This window comes from Cherax quadricarinatus, chromosome 32 (assembly GCF_038502225.1).
Source record: "Cherax quadricarinatus isolate ZL_2023a chromosome 32, ASM3850222v1, whole genome shotgun sequence".
NCBI classification, from domain to species: Eukaryota; Metazoa; Arthropoda; class Malacostraca; order Decapoda; family Parastacidae; genus Cherax; species Cherax quadricarinatus.
The window spans coordinates 18,642,726-18,669,275 of NC_091323.1; the positions used below are offsets into that span (position 1 = coordinate 18,642,726).

The 26,550-nt window shown below is 40.3% G+C and overlaps 2 protein-coding genes across 7 annotated transcripts in view; both read left to right on the forward strand.

The window, feature by feature from the left end:
* Positions 1-12,196, forward strand: part of GLS (glutaminase) — a 132,889-nt gene extending 120,693 nt beyond the window's left edge. For all 6 annotated transcript variants that reach the window (XM_070090493.1, XM_070090497.1, XM_070090498.1 and 3 more), the window contains one exon: positions 7,868-12,196. In XM_070090493.1, coding sequence (XP_069946594.1) covers positions 7,868-8,011 — 144 coding nt within the window. In that variant the 3' untranslated portion in view covers positions 8,012-12,196. The remainder of the gene's footprint in view (positions 1-7,867) is intronic.
* A 110-nt stretch (positions 12,197-12,306) lies between these two features.
* Positions 12,307-26,550, forward strand: part of LOC128690311 (death-associated protein kinase 1-like) — a 532,947-nt gene continuing 518,703 nt past the window's right edge. The window contains 2 exon segments of the mRNA XM_070090725.1: positions 12,307-15,488; positions 25,762-25,986. Coding sequence (XP_069946826.1) covers positions 15,421-15,488; positions 25,762-25,986 — 293 coding nt within the window. The 5' untranslated portion in view covers positions 12,307-15,420.

Here is a 26,550-nt window from a genome sequence, read left to right on the forward strand (position 1 = left end):
GCACAGTAGTAAGTGTGGATGTTCTGAACAGGGAGTAAGTTTAGATCTATGAAGAGTGGGGGGGGGGTGTTGCCAGGGATGGGATTTAATGATTATTCTTACTGCGGCTTTTTGTTGGGTTATTATTGGCTTTAGGTGTGTTGTTGCAGTTGAACCCCAAGCACAGATAACATAGGTGAGGTATGGATATATAAGTGAATGGAATAGTGAGAAAGCCAGTTTGCTGCACATAGTATCGTATCTTGGAGAGGATCCCCACCGTTTTGGATACTTTTTTGTTATGTGCTGGATATGGGTGCTGAAATTTAGGTTATTGTCGAGGTATAGGCCAAGGAATTTGCCCTCATTATGTCTGGCAATTAGAGTGTTGTCGATCTTAATGTTAAGTTGTGCAACACCTGCTCTGCTACCAAACATAATAAAGTAGGTTTTGCCAGTGTTAAGTGTAAGTTTATTGGCTGTCATCCAAGTCGATATTTTGAGCAGCTCCTCGTTAACAATGGTAATGAGGGTGGCAAGATTAGGGTGGGAGATGACATAAGTTGTGTCGTCAGCAAAGACAATGGGTTTCAGGTGTTGGGATATGTTTGGAAGATCATTGATGTAAATGAGGAAGAGCAGGGGTCCAAGGACACTTCCCTGCGGAACTCCAGTATCAAGTGCCCGTATTGATGAGGCTGTCTTTAATGGTGACATACTGATATCTATTAGAAAGGTAGGATTTAAAATATGCAAGCACATGCCTCTTATACCATAGTGGTCAAGTTTGTGGAGTAGGATGCTGTGGTCTACTGTGTCAAACGCTTTTCTTAGGTCAATAAAAATTCCTAGCGGATATTCCTTATTTTCCAATGCTGTGTAAAGCAGGTCTAGCATTCTTGTAACTGCATCATTAGTGCTTTTATTTTTCCTGAATCCAAATTGGCAGGGGTTGAGTATGTTTTGTGACGTTATAAATGAATATAGTCTCATGTGCGCGAGTTTCTCGAAGATTTTGGATAGCAATGGTAAGTTTGATATTGGCCTATAATTGTTTACGTCTGTAGGGTCACCACCTTTATGTATTGGTGTAATCTTTGCTGTCTTGAGTAGTGTCGAGAAAGTGCTAGTTTCTAGTGACTTGTTAAAAAGTAATGTAATAGCATGCGAAAGGACATGGGCCGCTCGCATGTACAATAATGGTGGGACGTGAGAGATTCCCTGAGTTATTTTTAAGTGACTTTATGATCGCGGTGACTTCCGTGGGCTCAGTTGGTACAAGTTAGAAGGAATTTGGGAAATTCCCATCTAGGTAGTCCCTGGCATGGGCATTGGTACGTGGGATTTTACTGGCGAGATTAGATCCTATGTTTGAGAAGAAGTCGTTTATCTTGTTAGCTGTATCAGTGGGATGCAGTGGTGTTTCATGAGGTTTAGTTAAAACAATATTCTTGTTTTTTTTTTCAGTTTGTGGGTCCCCAGAATCTGGGAAAGTGCTTTCCAGGTCTTTTTTATCTCCTCTTGTGTCAGTGAATCTGCTGGAGTAGTACAGTTGTTTGGCTTTCTTTATTAATTTGGTGAGAACTGTTGAATATTGTTTAAGAATATCTTTGTGTATTAAGCCCTGTCTATAATGCTTATCATATTGGTGTTTCTTATCAATGGTTTTCAGAATGCTGCTGGTTAGCCATGGGCAACCAAGCTGTTTATTCGTGATCTGTTTCGTTTTTATAGGAACATGTTTGTTGTATAGGCTAAGTATTTTGTTAAGAAAAATGTTTGTCCAATCGTCAATACCATTGGCATTGGAGAATTATGTAGGCCAGTCAAGTCTCTAGGTCTGCTGTGAAATTCCTTATTGAGGCCTCGTCATGGAGTCTAAATGAAACTTTGTTGTATTCGAGTGGTGGCTTACTAATGTTTGTTAAGAGGAAGGTTGGGTAGTGGTCTGTAGTGCTGTCTGTGATTATCCCTAATTTAAGGGGGGCTAGTATATTGGTCCATATGTGGTCTATTATGGTTGCACTTGTCTCAGTCAGCCTGGTTGGTTTAGTTATTGTTGGTATGAGAAGTGTGTTGTTCATATTGTTGATGAAATCAGTTACAGGCTGATCATCTGGTAGGCCAAGGTTGATATTGAAGTCTCCAGCTAAGAGAAGGTGGTGCTTGTTCATTTGTCTGTTTGTTATTAGTGACTTAGATTCTCACTGAAGTTTGGGATGTTTGTGTGGGGTATCCGGTATATGGCACCGATTGTTATAGGGAGGACATAATAATAATAATAATAATAATATCTTTATTTACTACAAGTACATGTACAAGGTATACAGGCCTAGCTGACAACAATGACATACTACTATACAGAAAGCCGCTTGTTATGCTCCGCATGTCGGGCAAAATAGTTAAGTCAGTGTCCCAGGATGCGACCCACACTAGTCGACTAACACCCAGGTACCCATTTTACTGATGGGGAACATAGACAACAGCTGGAAAGAAACACGCCCTGTTTCTACTCTGGCTGGGAATCGAACCCAGGCCCTCGCCGTGTGAAGCGAGAACGTTAGCCACCAGAGCCCTTAATAATAACAATATACATAATAACAATATACAAAATAATCGGGAAAATTGATGAGGTAGACATAAATAGGCTGTTTGAGAGGCAAGACACGGGAAACTGGGGACACTGTTGGAAGGTAGTCACAGATGAGTCAGACATATTAAGAAATATTTGTATAGTCCCAGAGCGGTCGGAAAGTGGAATGATGTTGGTACGATAAGACCCACGAGGCTAAAGAGTAAATCTGGAGAGCAGGAAGGCGGGGCCAAGATCTGTGAATCGACCCCTTCAACTCCCTCCCCCAACACACACACACACATATACAGGGACACAAGCTAGAAGAGCAGGCAGGAATACGAGGGAAGTCACTGAATGGATCAAAGAATGCTTAAGAGGAAACAAACGTGACGAGTGGGGTTCCATAAGGCTCTAGGACTAGTACCATTTCTTGTACTCGCCTAGTTGTGGTTGCAGGGCTCGAGTCATAGCTCCTGGCCCCGCTTCTTCACTGGTCGCTACTGGGTCACTCTCCCTGAACCATGAGCTTTATCATACCTCAGCTTAAAGCTATGTATGGATCCTGCCTCTACTACATCGCTTCCCAAACTATTCCACTTCCTGATTACTCTGTGACTGAAGAAATACTTCCTAACATCCCTGTGATTCATCTGTGTCTTCAACTTCCAACTGTGTCCCCTTGTTGCTGTGTCCCATCTCTGGAACATCCTGTTTTTGTCCACCTTGTCAATTCCTCTCAATATTTTATATGTCGTTATCATGTACCCCTATCTCTCCTGTCCTCCAGTGTCGTCAGGTCGTTTCACTTAACCTCTCCTCGTACGTGAATAGCTGAAGGGATAGATTCAGAGGTATCCTTGTTCACAGATGATGTGAAATTAATGAGAAGGACACCAACAAGTGAGGACCAGGAAAGACTACAAATGGACCTGGACAGGCTGTAGATCTGGTCTGACACGTGGCTACTATAATTTAACCCAAACTAGTGTAAAATTATGAATCTTGGGACAGGCTCGAGGGACAAGTAGAAACTCGAGGGACAGAGTACAAACCTCACTCAAGGAATACCTCGGAGCATGCATTATTCCGAACATGTCACCTAAATAACTGCTACACCAAATGCACATCTGGTTTCATGAACTTAAGCAGAGTCATTCACGACGCTTTATAGGTTCATGTCAGGTCCATATTGAGATGTGCGGCACCAATATGGAACCCACACCTGATCAAGCAGTGGAGAAAGTGCCGAGGTTTGTAATGAGACCAATTCCAGAGCTAAGGAGAGAGATTAAGGGAGCTAAACTTGATAACATTAGAGAAAATGATTAGGGGCGATATGATAACGTAAGATACTGAGGAGAGTTGATATGGTGGACAGGGACGGGTTGTTCGAGAGGCGGGAAGCAGGAACACGAGGGCACAATTTAAAATTGAAAACATACGAACCACAGAGATGTTCGGATAGGGCTCTCAAAGCCAGGAGAGAATGAAACCAGTAGCGGTAAGCGAAAAGGCAGGGCCAGGAGCTAAAACTTTATCTCTGCAACCACTTATAGGTGAGTACACACACACACACACACACACTGATTCTCAGGACGGAAACAGTGCGGAACAGGATCCTCCAAGAGAAACCACGATTGAAATACTCGGAAGAGTACAAGAGGGTGTTCCTAGACAGAGACAGAACAAAATCAGAACGACAGCAGCTGAGGGAGAGGACAAAAAAGCGAAAGGAGCTAGGAAAAGAGACAAGGAGGGAACCAGCAGAGGTCTGTCAGAGCAGGACAGAACAGCAAGGGCAAGCACACACACAACTACTCTCAGAACCATACAACCTATCACACCATCCCAACACACCCTACAATCCATACCCACAGCCTCCACCCAACACCAAGCTATAGAACCCCACAGTATGCCACCAGGTCTCCCACCCTCACAGGCCCCCCAAACCACAGTGTTGGAAAGGAAACTGAAGGTATGGTACACAAACGCTGATGGAATAACAAATAAGTGGGAGGAGTGGCAAGAAAGAGTCAAAGAAGCATCACCGGACATCATAGCTCTCACAGAAACCAAGCTTACAGGTATGATAACAGATGCCATCTTTCCAACGGGATACCAAATCCTGAGGAAAGACAGAGGGAACAGGGGGGGGTGGAGGAGTGGCGTTGCTGATCAAAAATCGCTGGAATTTTGATGAGCTGGAGAGAGAAGATAGCGGAGAAGAAAGTGATTACTTAGTGGGAACACTTCACTCTGGAGGTCCCAAGGTGGTAATAGCAGTGATGTATAACCCACCACAGAACAGCAGGAGGCCAAGGCAAGAGTACGACGAGAGCAATAGAGCGATGGTTGACACACTAGCTAGAGTGGCCAGAAGAGCTCATGCATGCAGGGCAAAGCTCCTGATCATGGGTGACTTTAACCACAAGGAGATAGATTGGGAGAACTTGGACCCACATGGGGGCCAAGATACTTGGAGGGCTAAGATGATGGAGGTGGTACTGGAGAACTTCATGTACCAACACGTAAGGGACACTACAAGAGAGAGAGGAGAGGATGAACCAGCAAGGCTGGACTTAGTATTCACCTTCAGTAGTGCAGATATCGAGGACATCACATATGAAAGACCCCTTGGGGCCAGTGACCATGTGGTTGTAAGCTTCGAATACACAGTAGAGCTACAAGTGGAGGGAGAAGCAGGAAGGCCAGGACGAATGAAGCCAAACTACAAGAAAGGGGACTACACAGGAATGAGGAACTACCTGAACGGGGTTCAGTGGGACAGAGAACTGGCAGGGAAACCAGTTAATGAGATGATGGAATATGTAGCAATAAAATGCAAGGAGGCTGAGGAGAGGTTTGTACCCAAGGGTAACAGGAGTAATGAAAAAGCCAGGATGAGCCCATGGTTTACCCAAAGGTGCAGGGAGGCAAAAACCAAGTGTGCTAGGGAATGGAAGAAATATAGAAGGCAAAGGACCCAGGAGAATAAGGAGAACAGTCGTAGAGCCAGAAATGAATATGCACAGATAAGAAGGGAGGCCCAAAGACAATATGAAAATGACATAGCAGCGAAAGCCAAATCTGACCCGAAACTGTTGTACAGCCACATCAGGAGGAAAACAACAGTCAAGGACCAGGTAATCAGGCTAAGGAAGGAAGGAGGAGAGACAACAGGAAATGACCGGGAAGTATGTGAAGAACTCAACAAGAGATTCAAAGAAGTGTTCACAGAGGAGACAGAAGGGACTCCAGAAAGACGGAGAGGTGGGGCACACCACCAAGTGCTGGACACAGTGCACACAACCGAGGAAGAAGTGAAGAGGCTTCTGAGTGAGCTAGATACCTCAAAGGCAATGGGGCCAGATAACATCTCCCCATGGGTATTGAGAGAGGGAGCAGAGGCGCTATGTGTACCCCTAACAACAATATTCAATACATCTATCGAAACAGGGAGATTGCCTGAGGCATGGAAGACAGCAAATGTAGTCCCAATCTTTAAAAAAGGAGACAGACATGAAGCATTAAACTACAGACCAGTGTCACTGACATGTATAGTATGCAAAATCATGGAGAAGATTATCAGGAGAAGAGTGGTGGAACACCTAGAAAGGAATGATCTCATCAACAGCAGCCAGCATGGTTTCAGGGACGGGAAATCCTGTGTCACAAACCTACTGGAGTTCTATGACATGGTGACAGCAGTAAGACAAGAGAGAGAGGGGTGGGTGGATTGCATTTTCTTGGACTGCAAGAAGGCGTTTGACACAGTTCCACACAAGAGATTGGTGCAAAAACTGGAGGACCAAGCAGGGATAACAGGGAAGGCACTACAATGGATCAGGGAATACTTGTCAGGAAGACAGCAGCGAGTCATGGTACGTGGCGAGGTGTCAGAGTGGGCACCTGTGACCAGCGGGGTCCCGCAGGGGTCAGTCCTAGGACCAGTGCTGTTTCTGGTATTTGTGAACGACATGACGGAAGGAATAGACTCTGAGGTGTCCCTGTTTGCAGATGACGTGAAGTTGATGAGAAGAATACACTCGATCGAAGACCAGGCAGAACTACAAAGGGATCTGGACAGGCTGCAGAACTGGTCCAGCAATTGGCTCCTGGAGTTCAATCCCACCAAGTGCAAAGTCATGAAGATTGGGGAAGGGCAAAGAAGGCCGCAAACGGAGTACAGTCTAGGGGGTCAGAGACTACAAACCTCACTCAAGGAAAAAGATCTTGGGGTGAGTATAACACCAGGCACATCTCCTGAAGCGCACATCAACCAAATAACTGCTGCAGCATATGGGCGCCTAGCAAACCTCAGAACAGCATTCCGACATCTTAATAAGGAATCGTTCAGGACCCTGTACACCGTATACGTTAGGCCCATATTGGAGTATGCGGCACCAGTTTGGAACCCACACCTAGCCAAGCACGTAAAGAAACTAGAGAAAGTGCAAAGGTTTGCAACAAGACTAGTCCCAGAGCTAAGAGGTATGTCCTACGAGGAGAGGTTAAGGGAAATCAACCTGACGACACTGGAGGACAGGAGAGATAGGGGGGACATGATAACGACATACAAAATACTGAGAGGAATTGACAAGGTGGACAAAAACAGGATGTTCCAGAGATTGGACACAGTAACAAGGGGACACAGTTGGAAGCTAAAGACACAGATGAATCACAGGGATGTTAGGAAGTATTTCTTCAGCCACAGAGTAGTCAGTAAGTGGAATAGTTTGGGAAGCGATGTAGTGGAGGCAGGATCCATACATAGCTTTAAGCAGAGGTACGATAAAGCTCACGGCTCAGGGAGAGTGACCTAGTAGCGATCAGTGAAGAGGCGGGGCCAGGAGCTCGGACTCGACCCCCGCAACCTCATCTAGGTGAGTACAACTAGGTGAGTACACACTTATTAATGTCAAGGTTATAAAAATATGTATAATAAAATTCATATCAACCATTCCATGGTAATACTGAACTTCATTCTATTAATATCTTTGTAAAATTGTGTAAACTTAATTTGTTGTTTTTATTTATACTTATCTAGCTTATGTATCTTACTACATTATTTTTAATCAAACATAATTTCCAGTTTTCAAAAACTACGCTGAAAACTTTCCATTGAATAAAGTTCATTTCACTTAAAGCCTAATTTTACGTTTGATCTTGCAGCTAATTTATTTTTCTTGCAATATAATACCAGTAAAGTGAAACGGAATATTGTTTCGTTATCTTATCTGACACAAATATTTTTAATTATTTATCAAATTATTTATATTAGTTTCATCCTCTGGCATGGTTCTGTACTTTTAGGATCGATGGGGGAGGACGCCCTTAGATGATGCCAGCAGCTTTGGTCATCCCGACTGTGGCGAAGTGATTATTGAATGTAGCAAGAAGAGAGGCATCGAAATTCCTCTTCCACTTTCTGATGCCAATGACTTTCATGCAGATTAAATTGCTGGGCACTTTTGTATATGTGGTATAACGAGATATAGTGAAGAATATAGCTTTAATTAAGGTTTTGTTTCATCTCACTGCTATAAGTGATTCACAATTAACTCAACAATTGTAGATGAAAGTATCTGTAGAGCATGAGTTTAATAGCGCTGGAAGTTTGTTCCAGACACGTGCCATTAACAACAAAGAGAAGATGCAAGTTAGAAAGAAAAAAAAGTGCCCCTCTAAAGGCGAAGATGGAGAATTACAGAAATTCTCAAAAGCTACGGATTTTTTAAAGAACGACACTGGCTATGGAAATGGAAAAACATTAGGCTCAAACTGAATGCATTGTACAGAACCCACGAGAGACAGGGAAAATAAAAAGCATAAATAAAATTTAAAGAAATCCTAAATACTACTTCTCATGTAAAATCCATGGCAAAAGGCACATTCAGCATCTGACCCTCGCTTAAAGGTGGAACCTACATTGATGACAATAAACAAATGCGGGAAATACTGAAGTTACTGTGCCTCTCTGTGCTCAGTGACCCACTAATCAGTATAAAGATAGACAATCCAAATGAGGGTTTTCATGGATGAGACTCAAAACCCCGCTGACATCTCCATAATGTCTGATATAACCCTAGCCCCAGTTGACTTGAAAAAGTCATCAATTCCATGCCCCTGCACTGCCCCAGGCCCTGACTCACGAAACTGCATATTCATCAAGAATTGCAAGAAACCACTGTCTGGTGCCTTGACTGTTCTATGGAGTAGGAGCCTGGATACAGGAATCATCCCAGTCCCTAAAAAAAACAATGACATAGCCCCACCCTATGAAGCTAATATCTCACAGTATCAAAATCTTTGAGAGAGTTTTAGGCAAGATTGCTAATCACATGGAATGTCAACAACGGCACAGCCCAGGGCAACATGGGCTCAGAACAGGTCGCTCCTGCATCTTGCAATTGCTTGACTATTATGACATGGTCTTGGTTGCAGTGGAAGACAGATTGCGGATTTAGTGTACACTGACTTTGCAAAAGCCTGTAACAAGTGCGACCATGATAAAATAGCCCACAAAATCGTGCAAAAGCATTAACTAGGAAAGTGGGCAAATAGGTATTTAATTTTCTAATGAATAGTAATAGTAGTAGTAAACGGAGTGAAATCAGAGGTTGCCATAGTGAAAATTTCTGTTCCCAAAGGCACGGTACTGGCTCGTGTTCTCATTCTCATATCCGTCATAAAGACATGGCATCTTATCATCTTTTGAAGATGATACTAGAATCTGTATGAGAGTGGCATCCAGTGAGGACATAGCAAGCCTCCAAGCTGATATAAACAAAGCCTGCCAGTGGGCCACTCATAACAATATGATGCTTTGAAAGATTGAGGATGTATAGACTGGAACACAATCTCTCAAGAGAGCATGAGACTTGAGAGACTTGGGAGTGTCACTATCAAAACAGCAAGGAAAATTATCTGCTAGATAGCCAAGAGTTTTCAAGACACGAGATGCCAAGCCAATGATGATACTCTTCACTTGTTTTCTCTAGGTGAGGCCTGGTCTGGGGCTGGGCTGTGAGGGCGTTAACCCTGGGAACACACTTCAGGTAGACGACGTTTCGGTTCATCCTGTTATAAAGCTCAGGACGGACCTAAACATCTAGTTTCAGCTCCGTATTGAGGGTTATGTATTGTTCGATCATTGTAGCTATTGTTCTTTTGTCAGTGACTGTAATTAAGGTATCTTGTATTACTGTTCATGGCCCGGTGTCATGGAATTTTTTAAACGTTCATAATTTATATAGGCATTCCTGTACATTTATATAATCTGAAAAAAAAAAATCTCTTAGTCTGTAATGTTGAATTATGAAGATGGAAGTGAGAAACAAAGAGTGTAGTATTACAATGTTTAAGATGATACTGGAAGTGTGTGGCAAGGATTGTAGTATTACAGAATGTTTTTGATGATAATGGAAGTGTGGCAAGGATTGTAGTATTACAGAATGTTTTCTGTGATATTTATTATTACACATCAGTTTCCCACCAAGGCTGGGTGACTCACAGGACACTGAAAGCACGTTCACTGTCACTCATTCCGTAGCTGTCTCTCATTATATTAATAAGGAAGTGCTAAACTTTTAGCGCCTGGAGTTTGAGGTAATCAGGTTTGATCCAAGGAATAGGAAGGTAGCTCCAGTTTTTTGGATCAAGAGCCTTTCACCAGCTTGAAGACACTAGTAGTGTTCCTGTGTTGTAGGCTAAGTGACTTTGGCTGTCTATGGAAGCCTGACTACTGGGCAAGTTAAGTAGTGATCTCTCTCCCGTTAATGGATAACGGGACTTTGGCTTGTCACTGTACATTTGTTGGCCTGCTTCATCTCTACTTTGCCTCTAATGAATTGTTTTACAGGCTTTTCTGTTGTGTACCATTATGTCTTCCTCATCCCTTCTTACAACGTTTCTTTAGTCTTTTTTTTTTCACTGATACCTAATACCTGTCTGTTCATTAATGCCTTAACACTGTAATATATTCTGCAAGAATATCATAACTCCAGGCACTGGCTTGGAGTTTTAAGACTCGCTCGCCATGGGTTCAAACTCCATCCATCCCGTGGTTTGTTTGCAGCCGTGTTATTAGGATTTCGTGAGTCAAGAATATTAATTTTTAAAAGGGTGAGCCAGGAGAAGGCCTCAGCCAGACGACCAAAAGCTTCAGTGGTGGGTCATCATAGGACTAAGACCCGCGTCAGGAAACACTTGTCCTGTTTCCTGGTGAATCTTACCTAACCTAACCTAACTAATGCATTAGACTCACCATCATGTTGAATTCTTCAGCAAATACAGTGGGGTATGCTATAACGAGTCTAATTGATTCTAGAACCTCGTTCGTTATAGAATAATCCGTTCCAGGCCCCCAAATACAGCCCCTTAATGTAAAATATAATTTAAAATTTCAGGAGTATAAATGTGCATTTAAACTCCTGAAATAAAGAATATCATTAATGCTTGTAATAAAAAAATTAGTACAAAGACTAATAAAAAATACTGTACTTGATCCTAGCTCAGTGTTGTTGAGGATGCAGGACAGGAAACAGGATGAGAGAATTACTGAGAAGAGATGGAAGGAGTGGAGTCATCCTTCTTAGTCTATCCTACACCCAGTTCTTCTCAACCATCTTTTTAATTTTTTTAATATTTTCAGTTTTATAGGGAAAACCGTTCGTTATGTAAATATTCGTTATATAAACCGTTCGTTATAGCATACGCCACTGAACTGATTAAACAGATGACCTCATCCCCCGTCCCTCTCAGACTCTCCACTCCTTTCATAGATGGAGAGTTCACAAATGACCTGCACATAGAAAAACTTGTGACGACGCTTCGGTCCTACTTGGACCGAAATGTCGTCACAAGAAACGTGACCAAATATAGATACAGGTACAGTGATATAAGAATTTTAAAGATGTATCTATGCATTTATACCCATTAGTCATCCTATTTCATGACAAGGACAGTTAAGCATGCAACACAGGTACATTTATGCAGACTTTAGTGTTTAAATATATTTTTAATTATATATTCCCATAGAGTAAGTTCTATAGTACAAGATAATTTAGCAATAATAAAGTTACTATTTTTTGCTGTAGTATTTTTAAATATTTGTGTAAATCTTTTCCGTCATCCATGTTGCTGCAACGTAGTATTAATATATAAGTAAAATTGACGCTTTTAAAGAGATTAGAGATTACATAAGCTAAGAAAATTAATTTAAAACCAATACTATCCAGTCTGTATTTGACTTAATGAGAGAACAACATGGATATGGTTAAGTTGTGCCCATCATGCATTTCATTTTTTTTTGTGTTGTTGGCGTTCTTGCATTATGTAACATGTGATATGTTATGTCTTCCGAGGGATATAACTGATTTAGTACCTGTTGTTGAAGTTTTGTTATCAAGGAGACAGTGTCTGGATAGCAGCAGTTTTATTATTGAATTTATCGGTGAAAAAGTTTACAATACACTGTTATATATTTTGTATTGTCACGTAATACTATTGTATACCAGAAAACATATCAAGGGAAATTATTTGTTTGTGCTTCAGACTACTGGGAATTGTTATAGAGTAATGTTACAGTTATTATATGTATAAGCAAAAGTTTTTGAATAAATTATACACTTTGTATCCGAACAGATATATATTGCTATTCCTATTTCTTCATTAAGTCATACATGTTGGATATATAAATATGAAAAATGGAGGTGTTAAAATTTCTGCCAGACTAAAAAAGCCACCGACTTTCTAGTGAAAGGCTCTTGATACAAGGAACTGGAGCATAACACGATCAAATTTTAAGGTGTGATACAGCGTTACATCTCCCTATCTGATCTTTGCTATAAATATGTTGCATATACGAAAGGTAAGGATGTATGCGGGAGCCAAAAGCATACCACGGGAGAGGACAATACTGATAACTTCCCTTAGATTTTCTACGCCACAGGGGGATCTGGGAATACATGGTTTTTCCATTTCTTTTGTTTGTTTCTCTGCAGTGTAGTGGTGGTGGAATAAACAGCTGTTGGAGACATGATGATACACACGAACACGTCTAACCATCTACAGTCAAGAGGGATATTATACAAAACACTAGTGGTGCTAAGAACCTACGTACTTTGAACAAAGCAGAAAAATCCTTTTTATTTCCAATAACATACAGACTGAGCGTTTGGGTTAAGACGGAAAGAACAAGAATTAGTTAAGGGATGAACAAGACATTTGGGCAAATCTCCATGATCCTTGTTGGTTCAGCGCTTTATTTGATTATAATAATTGGACAAATCTCGTAAACACCTGCTACCCTGCTTACCTAAGAGTTAGTCTGCTGGTGTGGGTCGCATCTTGGGGAAGGATCTAAGGACCCCAACGGAAATAAATTACACTATTTGGAGCCATTCTGGGTTACTGATCCCCCAAGATAATCTGAATAGTCTTCTTCAGCTCATCAGTACACATCCCTACCTGGAGAGACTCCAGGTAGGGATCCCTGGTGTATTTTTCTTATCAAGAGGGAAAATCTATCCATCGGTCAAAGAATGTGACTCGATGCTGAAGGGTTTTTGATTTAAATAACTTGAGCGACACTCCCTTTCCTCGGATCAAATCTGATTACCTTACAGCAGGAGTTGTATGACCCTTACAGGCTTAGAACTTCCTCGTGATTACAATAAATCACTCCACATTGCCTAACGTAGTCTTACAATCTGCAGTTGCTGACACAAGGTACAGTTTGTTTGTCAGAAACGAAAGGATTAGTCTTATATGAGCTGACGTTGGATGACTCCATAGCTAAAGTCATGCGCGTATCTTGGCACCAGTTTCCTCCGTTGCACTGGCACTGACACAGAAAGGACACGAGCCTCCACCTCAATGTTTCCCTTCAAGGGAGGTTCCTCGATGTCAGTGAGGGGTTCTTGATTCAAGGAACTAGACCTATCCTCTATTTTCTTGGATCAAACCTGATTGCCTCTCATTCATCCCTACAGGTGAATGAGAGGCAATCAGGGATTTGTATGACCTAAAGAGTTTGTATGACCCCAACGGGTTTAGCACTTTCCCATGAATGTAATAATTTTCAAATGTTTAAGTTTTTAGTTGAGGGCACATATTATGTTTTCCTTTGGAAGCCTTAAATCCGTAGGGAGCAGTTTTTTTTTTTTTTTTTTATTCGCCGGTAGTCTCCCGGCCCGGGTCTTTTCCAAGTAGTGGTGACCCGGCCTTGGCTCCCTATCTGGGGAGTGTCTCGAGACTTAAGTCTCCCATGGGAGGAGGTACAAGTACCCCCTCATCTTTGGGACCAACTGTCCTCAGGCCTAGCCACATTCCCCGCCCTCACGGGGCTCGTAGGGAGAAGCTAGGCCTCTGGTCTGCCATCTGCCCCGCCCCAAAAGGGGCTCGTGGGGATGGCAGTCTTGTGAGCTGCAGGTGGTAGCATAGTGTCTGGGGAATAGATAATCAGGTTTGAACTAAGGAACAGGAAGTTTTTATTATTTTTTAGGGGATCATGGGCTTCACCAACATCAAAGTATGTATTCCCATATCTTGAAGAGGTCCCGTGGGCGTTTTACAAGCTCCGTGACTTTTTATTATTCTGGGTGAACAATCCTTCAAGGGAGGCTCTTTTGCGCAGATGGGAAACTGTTGATCCAAGGAAATGGATCTAACCTTTCCTTCTTCGGATCGGGCCTGAAAACGTCCCATTGAGCTATGTATCACTGGTCAGGCCTCATTGAGATATGCTGCACAGTTCTGGTCACTGTTACAAAATGGATAAAAATGGACTTGAAAACACAAAGAAGGATGACAGTTGATCTCATGTATCAGAAATCTTTCCTACGAGGATAGACTGAGGGAACTGAATCTGCATTCCCTAGAAAGGCGTAGGGAAGCTATGACTGAGGTGTATAAGTGGAAAACAGGAATAAATAAAGGGGATGTAAATAACATGCTAAAAATGTCTAACCAAGACAGCACTCGCAGCAATAGGTTCAAGTTGGAAAAAAATAGATTTAGGAAGGATATAAGAAAGCACTGGTTTGGTAACATAGTTCTGAATGAGTGGAGCAAACTTCCGAGTAACGGCACTGAAGTTAAAACATTGTGTAGTTTTAAAAATAGGTTAGACTTGACTAGCTTGGGCCAGTAGGCCAACTAGATAAGATTTTGTTCGGACTTTTAACCCCGGAGGGTTAGCCACCCAGGATAACCCAAAAAGGAAGTGCGTCATCGAGGGTCTGTCTGCCTTATTTCCATTGGGCTCCTCAATCTTGTGCCCCAAGATGCGACCCACACCAGTCGACTAATACCCAGGTACCTACTTGCTAGGTTAACAGGACAACAGGTGTAAGGAATCGCATCCAATGTTTCTACCCCTACTGGGTATCGAACCCCTCGGCGTGTGTGAAGCGAGAGCTTTGCTAGCCAGACCACGGGGCCCTGTATGTTCTTCCCCACCCGTAAATCCCATACGGATTTAACGTTCTTCCTATAACTACAATACCTAAGCGATTTCTGCTGATAGAAATTACATACTTCAAAGGATAGCTGGGAGTCCTTTATGGCAAGTCAGGTAGTTCAAGGTGCAACAGAAGGTCTTATCAACTTTTACGTTATCAGTTGAAGAGTGAACACGTTTTCATTAAATATTTTTAAACTGAAAGGAGAATTAGATTGTTATATGGAGGATCAGTTGGTGTTGAAGCCGCCAGGGCGGCGCTCCAGGGGATCGCACTCTCTGTCAGCTATACTCGCCGACTCTCTATACTTGTTTACATCTGGGTGTTATTGTGTTCTACGAATTAGGATTTATTCTCCATATTTAAGGATATTTTAGTGTCTCAGCAGACCAAAATGTGGAGATGGAGGGAATTGAGTACAGTACCGAACCATTTGAGAGCTTATACGAGGTGTACGAGGAGATAGGAAGGTGAGAATCGTTGGTCCTGGGTCACCAGTCACTTTACTGAATCATCTTAAGTTAATTTTAAGCCAGCCCGTAATGCTATGCATAGTATAAGTGGCTTTGGCATACTGCTCTTATCTGTATTTTTTTGTACCTCTGTATGTGTGCACAAATTTATAATAAATAAATAAAAAAATAAAATCCATCATTCATTGTGGCTTGATACTGATATTGTATTTATAATTTAAAAGATATTCTATTACCTGTTATAATATACCAAGTTAATTAAAAGCGTATGTTTAGTACAAGCTTTCACAGCAAATGTAGTTAAAAACTGCTAAGAAGGTTTAGGCGGGACTGATTGACATATCCCATTGTATTGAAATGAAATTTAAGTACGTTTTTTTTTTATATAGTTAATTATGTAGAAATTAATGTAGCTTAACCAATTAAAATCTAGTTATGGTACAAAGTTTCATTTTTACACAGGTATAAATACATGCAGTCTTCCCAAACCATAGTTATATGAATAAAAGTCAAGTAATACTAAAATGAACATAGGAGGTAATAAAAACAATTATAAATGTTTTAACAACAGTCTACAGGAAATCCTTATCCTCTTTCTGAAGCTTTATTCAATATGTATTCTCTGATCTATTTAGTAAGTAATTTTATATAGGTACAGGTACACGTAAATACAATTATCATACATAGTTTAACATATGTGTAAATTACCTAAGATAATCCAAAAATGTCAAAGTGACTTATTTCCATTGTCTTATACTGAGATCAACCTTGACCTCTTTGTTATTTTGTTAAGTTGTTGTAATATCAGTATTAAAACAGGGAAGTGTTTTTGGGTATGCCCAAATGAGATAAATCTGTGGACTAAAATCACAAGGGTATTAAAAGAGGATAACATCAAAGCTGCTTTCATAGAAAACCTGGAAGCTTTCTACAACAGATGGGAACATAAAAAGTCTGGGCTGAATGGTACTGCCCTTGATACTGGCCATGTAGTCAGAAACTGTAAGGCTGGAGGTGATGTCCTGGTAGTCAGTAAATGTGGGGCTGATAGTGCTGTCCTGGGAGACAGTAATGGTGAAGCTGGAGGTGCTGTCCTGGGAGACAGTAATGGTGAAGCTGGAGGTGCTGTCCTGGGAGACAGTAATGGTGAAGCTGGAGATTTTGTCCAGGTAGTCGGGAATTATACTCAGGAAGGAATACATATAAATGACCTCATAGGGGACAGGAGCCATAGTGGGGAAACAAGTGTAGTCAAAGATAAGATAAAACCAATATTGCAAACTAGAAATACCACAGGAAATAGCAAACAAGAGGACGTCACTAGCAATAGTGAGGATATATTACCAAAAACAACTGGTGGGAGCTCCATTGTTGGTGCTAGGGAGGATAGGAATAAGACAGAGAAACATGCACCAACAGGGAATACAGTCACAGAAACCCAAGGCAAACGGAAACCAAGCCTGTGCACATACTATGCACTTGGTATCTGCAGACATGGGAAATCTGGAAAAACAGACGGGACGTGCAACTATGACCACCCTAGAAAATGCCATGCCCATATGACAACAGGAAAATGCAAACTCCCTTCCTGTAAGCTTTTTCACCCTGAAATGTGTACCTCTTCAGTACAGGAAAGACTGTGCTATAACTTAAATTGCTAGGCACACCATCTAAAGGGGACAAAAAGATACAAAACATCCAGGCCATGGGAAAACCTGGGTAGCCACAGCCACTCAAGAGGGAGAGTTTTTTTTAGTGCCAGGAAGAAAAAAAAACTGGCATGAAATGGCAGAAATCGTACACCAAATCCAGTCATTCCTGGAGTGGAACCACAGTCGATGGCCTCCACTCCAAACCAACAGATACAGATACTAATGCCGGAAAAAAAATCCCCCCCAGTACCAACAATACCACCAGTCCAATGACATTCTTCTTTGCAAATATACAGGGTTTAAAGCCAGCAACAAACAACAAAATACCTTTCATCCGTGGACTGCTTGCAGAGGCAAAGGCAATGTTCGCGGCTTTCACTGAGACCCACATAAAGGATCACTTGGACAACGAAATATGGATCCCAGGTTACAACCTATACCGATGTGATAGAGTGAACAGGCAAAAGGGGGGGGGGGTTGGCCTGTACATTGCAGAGTCACTTGTTTGCACAGAACTGCTTAATGCCTCAAATGATGTAGTGGAAGTTTTAGCAGTAAAGGTCGAGAACCAAAACCTAGTCATTGTGGTAGTCTTCAAGCCTCCGGATGCAACATCCCAGCAATTCCAGGAACAGCTGTTAAAAATTGACCACTGTCTGGAAAATCTTCCAGCTCCTGCACCCAACATCTTGCTCCTGGGGGATTTCAACTTAAGGCACCTAAAATGGAGGAATATAGCAAATAATAATATTGCAGTAATAACACCAGGAGGCAGCTCTGATGAAAACTCACACTCACACGAGCTTTTAAATCTCTGCACAAAATTCAATTTAAACCAGTAAATAATAGAGCCTACTAGACTGGAGAATACACTAGACCTCATCTTCACTAACAATGATGATCTGATAAGAAATGTCACCATATCAAAAACAATATACTCAGATCACAACATAATTGAGGTTCAGACATGTATGCATGGAGCCCCAGACCGACATAATGAGACTAGTCACGAGGGAGCATTCACCAAATTCAACTTCAATAACAAAAACATAAAGTGGGACCAAGTAAACCAAGTCCTAACCGATATAAGCTGGGAAGATATACTAAGCAACACAGACCCCAACTTATGCCTAGAACAGATTAACTTGGTGTCACTCGATGTATGCACAAGGCTTATTCCTCTAAGAAAAAGGAGGAGTAGATGTAAAATAGAAAAAGACAGGCGCTCCCTTTACAGGCGACGGAAAAGAATAACAGAGCGGCTAAAAGAGGTCAATATATCTGAAATGCGTAGGGAGACACTGGTCAGAGAAATAGCAAGCATCAAACTTAAGCTAAAGGAATCTTATAGGAGTCAGGAATCGCGGGAAGAACTAAAAGCCATAAATGAAATCGAAAGAAACCCAAAGTATTTCTTCTCCTATGCCAAATCGAAGTCGAGAACAATGTCCAGTATTGGGCCCCTACTTAACCCTTTGACTGTTTCAGGCCCCTCTCTGAAACTGTCATTCTATGTCGCTCAATTTTTGAAAAAAAAAAAACAAATTATTTTTTCTCATAAAATGATAGAGAATCTTTTCCCGATGGTAATGACACCAAAAGTTCGAAATTTGGTCGAAAACTCATGGAATTATGCTCCCGCAAAGTTAGCTGTCTCGGCGACATATGCGTATCGGCGATTTCGCCGACTTTGAGACCTATTTTCAGCCAATTCCATTGTTCCAGTTGACCAAACTCATAGCTATTTCTTTAGAACTCCATTTTGTCTATCAGCTGAGTACAAGAAACCTCCCATTTACTAATTTGGACTACCCAATATGGTGGTCAAATTGGCAATTTGGCCAATTTCACGCAAACTAAAAAAGATGCCAATTTCAAAATAGGGTCCAGAATAAACAAGGTAGACATACGTGGCACTAAAATAACATATGCTCTGTTCATTAGTCACATCTCTAGGCCCCTCTTATATTATTATTGCATTCTATTTTGATTTTTTATTCATACAAAAAAATACAAAATTTACTGTTATGCAGACTACTGCATTATTGTAAAAATGGTATAAATAATATCAGGGCACTAGTGAAAGAATATTAGACTCCCCAGTTGACGTGTATTGGACGTGTGGTGTGATTTATTTACTCCTGAACATTGGTAAAAATCGAACATTTCCGCTAATTTGAGCTCAGTTTCAAGGTCGTTTTCATCGTCAAAGTAATGAAAATCATCTCTATTTCTGTAATATGTTTTCCATTTTATCATCAAAGACCATGAAAACGCGAATACAACGATAAATACTATACGAAAATACACCTCAAAGTTGGCGTTTTATTCCAAAAAAAACATCAGTTTTTTTTTTCATTACGCAATGTGTGCTGCAGGATTTTTTTATGTGGTGCACACTGACCACACAGACCCATTCCTCACATGTGGGCCTACTAGCTTTCTCCCGCTTGATTTGAAGCCGCTAGAATTATTGAGTATATATACGTCAGAAACACTGGCTCGCAAGACGTATTTATACGTCGAAAACAGTCAAAGGGTTAAACAAGATGGGTCCTACACAGATGACAGCAAGGAAATGAGTGAGCTACTCAAGTCCCAATATGACTCAGTTTTTAGCAAGCCGCTAACCAGACTGAGAGTCGAAGATCAAAATGAATTTTTTATGAGAGAGCCACAGAATTTGGTTAACACAAGCCTATCCGATATTATTCTGACGCCAAATGACTTCGAACAGGCGATAAATGACATGCCCATGCACTCTGCCCCAGGGCCAGACTCATGGAACTCCGTGTTCATCAAGAACTGCAAGAAGCCCCTATCACGAGCCTTTTCCATCCTATGGAGAGGGAGCATGGACACGGGGGTCGTCCCACAGTTACTAAAAACAACAGACATAGCCCCACTCCACAAAGGGGGCAGTAAAGCAACAGCAAAGAACTACAGACCGATAGCACTAACATCCCATATCATAAAAATCTTTGAAAGGGTCCTAAGAAGCAAGATCACCACCCATCTAGAAACCCATCAGTTACACAACCCAGGGCAACATGGGTTTAGAACAGGTCGCTCCTGTCTGTCTCAACTATTGGATCACTACGACAAGGTCCTAAATGCACTAGAAGACAAAAAGAATACAGATGTAATATATACAGACTTTGCAAAAGCCTTCGACAAGTGTGACCATGGCGCAATAGCGCACAAAATGCGTGCTAAAGGAATAACAGGAAAATTCGGTCGATGGATCTATAATTTCCTCACTAACAGAACACAGAGAGTAGTCGCCAACAGAGTAAAGTTCGAGGCAGCTACGGTGAAAAGCTCTGTTCCACAAGGCACAGTACTTGCTCCCATCTTGTTCCTCATCCTCATATCCGACATAGACAAGGATGTCAGCCACAGCACCGTGTCTTCCTTTGCAGATGACACCCGAATCTGCATGACAGTGTCTTCCATTGCAGACATTGCAAAGCTCCAGGCGGACATCAACCAAATCTTTCAGTGGGCTGCAGGAAACAATATGAAGTTCAACGATGAGAAATTTCAATTACTCAGAGGAAATTAAATCTTCATCGGAGTACAAAACAAATTCTGGCCACAAAATAGAGTGAAACACCAACGTCAAAGACCTGGGAGTGATCATGTCGGAGGATCTCACCTTCAAGGACCATAACATTGTATCAATTGCATCTGCTAGAAAAATGACAGGATGGATAATGAGAACCTTCAAAACTAGGGAGGCCAAGCCCATGATGACACTCTTCAGGTCACTTGTTCTATCTAGGCTGGAATATTGCTGCACACTAACAGCACCTTTCAAGGCAGGTGAAATTGCTGACCTAGAAAATGTACAGAGAACCTTCACGGCGCACATAACGGAGATAAAACACCACAATTACTGGGAGCGCTTGAGGTTCCTAAACCTGTATTCCCTGGAACGCAGGCGGGAGAGATACATGATTATACGTATACACCTGGAAAATCCTAGAGGGACTAGTACCGAACTTGCACACGAAAATCACTCACTACGAAAGCAAAAGACTTGGCAGACGATGCAACATCCCCCCAATGAAAAGCAGGGGTGTCACTAGCACATTAAGAGACCATACAATAAGTGTCAGTGGCCCGAGACTGTTCAACTGCCTCCCAGCATACATAAGGGGGATTACCAACAGACCCCTGGCAGTCTTCAAGCTGGCACTGGACAAGCACCTAAAGTCGGTTCCTGACCAGCCGGGCTGTGGCTCGTACGTTGGTTTGCGTGCAGCCAGCAGCAACAGCCTGGTTGATCAGGCTCTGATCCACCAGGAGGCCTGGTCACAGACCGGGCCGCGGGGGCGTTGACCCCCGGAACTCTCTCCAGGTAAACTCCAGGTAAATATTTTGTGTCTGTGTTGTATTTACTGTATATGTGTTACATAGGTTAATTTTTTTTTAGCCTATCAGTTTATCCTAAATTATATTATATGAAGTAACTAATATAAATAGAACACAGATTGTGGAAAGGACTTGAGAGTCATGGTAAGCAGAAATCTGAAGCCAAGTCAACAGTGTAAGTGAATAAGTTTATTCAGATACAGGTACACATAAATACAGTTACATAAATTATCATGCAAAGCAGCACATGTGTAGATTACCTCGGATAACGCAAAAATGCCTAAACATGTGCAATACCACTAACAGATTACTTCAAATTTTATCAAGAATTATGAATAACAGGAGTCCAAAAGTTATTTTACAGCTCTATACATCACTAGTAAGGCCTCACATAGATTATGTTCCACAGTTTTAGTTGCCATACTACAGAATGAATATAAAGCACATGGAGAAGGATAACAAAATTAATCCACTGTATAAGGAATCTCTCATACAAGGATAGGTTGAGAGCCCTGAATCTTCACTCTCTTGAGAGATGTAGAATGAGGGGAGCTATCATTGAGGTTCATAAATGGAAGCCAGGCATAAATAAAGGCAATATAAATAAAGTATTGAGGATATTGAATCAGGAAAGAACTCAGAATAATGCATTTAAATTAGATGAATTTAAATTTAGAAAGGATGTAGGAAAGTACTGGTTCTCAGAGTTGTTGATGAGTGGAACAATCTGCCAAGTAGTGTCATAGAAGCTAAAAGAGTGGGGGCTTTGAAAATAGGTTAGATAGATATATGAGTGAGAAGGGTTGGGATTAATTAGGACCTGCCTATCATTAGGTATTGCAGCTAATTTCTTGGTCAATTTTAGGAATAGGTTGTGCATGTATGGGGGGGGGGGGAATTGTTGGATTTGAGAAGAACCTGTTTAGTATGGGCTAGTAAGCCTACTGCAGTGTTCCTCCATTCTTATGTTCTTATTAAACCTTTCATTCTTTTCAAACTTTATCTGATAATCTTTATTTCAGTGTCAGAGTATTAATTTTATGGCTAAAAGGCCATAATTTTTAAGGAGTTTTAAAGAAAAGTAATTTTAATTTTGACATATGTATATGGTTAGTAGATGGATTTGTATTGAAAAAATATAGAAAATAGACAGCATTTACAGCAATTATGCATTTTCACATTCCCAAACCAATATTTCCAATATTTGACCTTGTATACATTTTTTTTAACCCCTTGACTGTCGCAACCCCCAATCCTGAGGTGTCTCCTGGTGTTGCAAAATTTAAGAAAAAGAAATTATTTTTTCTTATGAAATGATAGAGTATCTTTTCCCGATTGTAAAGACACCAAAAAAACGAAATTTGATGGAAAACTGACAGAATTACGCTCTCGCAAAGTTAGCGACCTCTGCGATATTTACAAATCGGCGATTTCGCCCACTTTGAGCCCTATTTTTGGCTAATTCCCTTATTCCAGTCAACCAAACTCATAGCTATTTCTTCAGAACTCAATTTTTTCTATCGATTGAGTACAAGAAACTGCCCATTTACCGATTTCAACTACCCAATAACGTGGTCAGAAATTTGCAATTTGGCCAATTTAACGAAAATTAAAAAATATGACAATTTCAAAATAAGGACCAGAATGAACAATGCACACATTCCTGGCTCTAAAATAACATTTTCTTTGTTCATCAGTCATGTCTCCAGGCCCCTGTGATATTACTCTTGCTTTTTATTTTGAAATTTTATTCAAACAAAAAATAGAAGATTTACTGTTATGCAGACTACTGCAATACTGTAATAATTGTAAAAATTACATCAACCCATTCATGACTGCATATTAGAATGGCTATTTGGACATTTATTGGACAATGACATCATTTGTTTACTTTTGAACATCGGCAAAAATCAAACATTTCCCGTACTTTGTGCTCCATTTCCAGGTTCTTCTTATAGTAAAATCAATCAAAATCACCTCTATTTCTATAATATATTTTCCATTCTATCAAATGAGACCAAGAAAACTAGAATACAACCATAAATACTATACGAAAATAGACCACAAACTCGGCATTTTAATTAAAAAAAACGGTCGAAGTTTTTTTTTTCTCATTATGCACTGCGTGCTCCAGGATTTTTTTTATATGGTGCACACTGACCACACAGACCCATTCTCTCGCATGTGCGCCTACCAGCTTTCTCCTGCTTGATTTGAAGCCGCTAGAATTTATGAGTATATATATGTCAAACACGGTACCTCGTAAGACTTATATATACGGCCTCGACAGTCAAAGGGTTAAGTAGCTTTTCTTTAGGAATGACACTGTACATACCCATGTTAATGTATTTTGCTTGCTTATTTAACACCTACAGATATTACTCCCAAAAATTTATTTGAATTTGCCTTTCATTTATTAATCTTTCATGTAGGTAAATGGACATATGTATTTGCAAAATTTGCATATTTTAATTTGGCTGTGCATACCAGGACACTGGTCTGTCCTGATAAGTTCATTGATGCTTGATAAAGCTCTTGGAAGATGAAATGTGCTAAAATTAAAATGTCAAAATGTTGCAGTTGTGCCCATTTGTTAGTATACTGTACCATTTAGACTTTCAATATTTTAGTATGCACTCGTGGTTTTTCTTTTACATCGTATGTCATAAGGATTCTACACATAAAGGTTTCGTAAATTGTTACCCATCAAGAAATTAGAGCTTCATTGAATCAGACCTGATTATCTCATTCCCCAGGTGCTGTATGACCCATATGGGTTTCCATTTCCCCCATGAACATAATCACCATAAATTGTCATGAGTGGATCAGAGGTTATGAAATAGATACAAGAAAGTATAATTTTTCATCTGAGATCCATTACCAACCATTATGCATGTAAAATACATATACAGTGGAATCTCCACTTGCAGGCGCATCCATGTGTGAGTTTTTCCAAATACGAGCAGTCGCTCGGTCAATTTTTTGCTTCCATACACGAGCAAAATTTCCATAAGTGAGTGGGCCTCAAGGGAGGTTCCTTGACGCTGGTGAGCTGCTCTTGTTCTTAATCTAGGGAATTGGATCTCATTTGTTTGTTGGACTGTCTTATTGAAACTTGGGCAATGTATGATGGAAAGATGCTTCTTATTAACGTTCACCGAAAATGAAAGAAATCAAACCATAAATAATGGAGTTCACTTCTCAGTCATTAGCCGTCCTTTAGCGGTATTTTCCTATGGTTTTTATGGTTGTATTCTCGTTTTTTTATGTCATTTGATAGAATGGAAGATATATTACAGAAATAGATATGATTTTGATTGGTTTCATGATGAAAAGTACCTTGAAATTGAGCTCAAAGTAGCAGAAATGTTTGATTCTTTGGCGATGTTCAAGAGTAAACAAATGACATCACTGTTCATTCCAATATGCAGTCATGAATGGGTTGACATTATTTATACAATTATTACAATAATGCAGTAGTCTGCATAACAGTAAATCTTCTAGTTTTGGTGTGAATAAAATTTGCAAATTATTTATATGTATTAATAATAACAGTATAATAAATATAATAATAATAAAATAATATGTATAATAATAATACATGTGTAATAATAATGTACTATATAATAATAATTATAATAATAGACAGCTTCAAAAGGTCATCACTAGATGGCAGTGATTACCACAACAATGTGGGAGCGGTTGTGGCTGCCTCCACCTGTCACATAATTACGTATTTTATTCATTCTAGAGTATATATCAGGTTTCTATATTAGTTATAGTGTTTATTATGTCATATTAGATGAATTTTGTTAGATAAATAAGCAGTAGAGTTGATATTAGCAAAAATATTCAAGGAGTATTTTGTCCTGTCTCTAGACAAACTCTTGTCCGCCGTCGCTGATACCACTACACGAATGACATATTCATTTTAGAGTATATATCAGGTTTCTGTGTTATTTGTATTATTTATTATATCACAGTAGATGAATTGTGATAGATAAATAAACCGTAGAGTTGTATCTGGTTTCTGGACACATGACATCTTGAGACAGTAATGACTATATGGTATGTGTATTTAGATAATGTATCCAGGTTTGTCCAGTTATGTTGAATGTTTCAGTAATTATGGCAGACATACGGAATGTGTGAAGTCAGGGGATAAAAAAACTAATAGATGAGTAATGTTGTTCATTTTCCTATCTTTTTTACTATTAATATTTTGCCTCTGTATCTTACAGTGGGCAGTTTGCCGTTGTTCGCCGATGTGTTGAGAAAGCTACTCGTGCTGAATATGCTGCTAAATATATTCGCAAGCGACGTGTGGCATCCTCCCGACGTGGGTTGCCCTTAGAATCCATTGCAAGGGAAGTACGTGTCTTGCAAAAGCTGGATAATCACCAGAACATTATATCGCTTCATCAAGTGTTTGATAATGGACAGCAGGTTATCTTGGTACTGGAATTGTAAGTAGCTTATTTGTTTTCAACCTTTGTATTTTTGCTGATGAAGAACCTTGAAATTGAATTCCAGATTCAATGCAAAATGAAGAATTTTTACTTCATAAAATGCCACAGTTTTATCTTTGTCTCTTCTCATTATAAGTAAATTTTACATTTAGTGATCTGTTTTACTCTGAGCACCGATCTGAAAATTGTACTTATGTAGATGTAGTGAGAAGTTGTATCATCACCTTTCAAAGTGATTAACACATTTTTGATCCTCATTTGATTTCCAAACTTGCTCATTTACTTTTTCTAGCAAACTGTCATATTTATATTTAATCATTGCAAACTAACACAAATTATTACATTAGCAGCTCATTTTTATATATTCTACAGAGCTGACCTGCTCATATTTTACAAAACTGGGCCTTGCATATTTTTGTCTTGCACTTAGATCAGATAAAGACATGGAATGTATTATATCACTATCATGGTATTTTTTCCTGGAGCACTATGCCACTTTCAGGGTATTTTTTCCTAGAACACTTCACCACTTTCAGGGTATTTTTTCCTAGAGCACTGCAC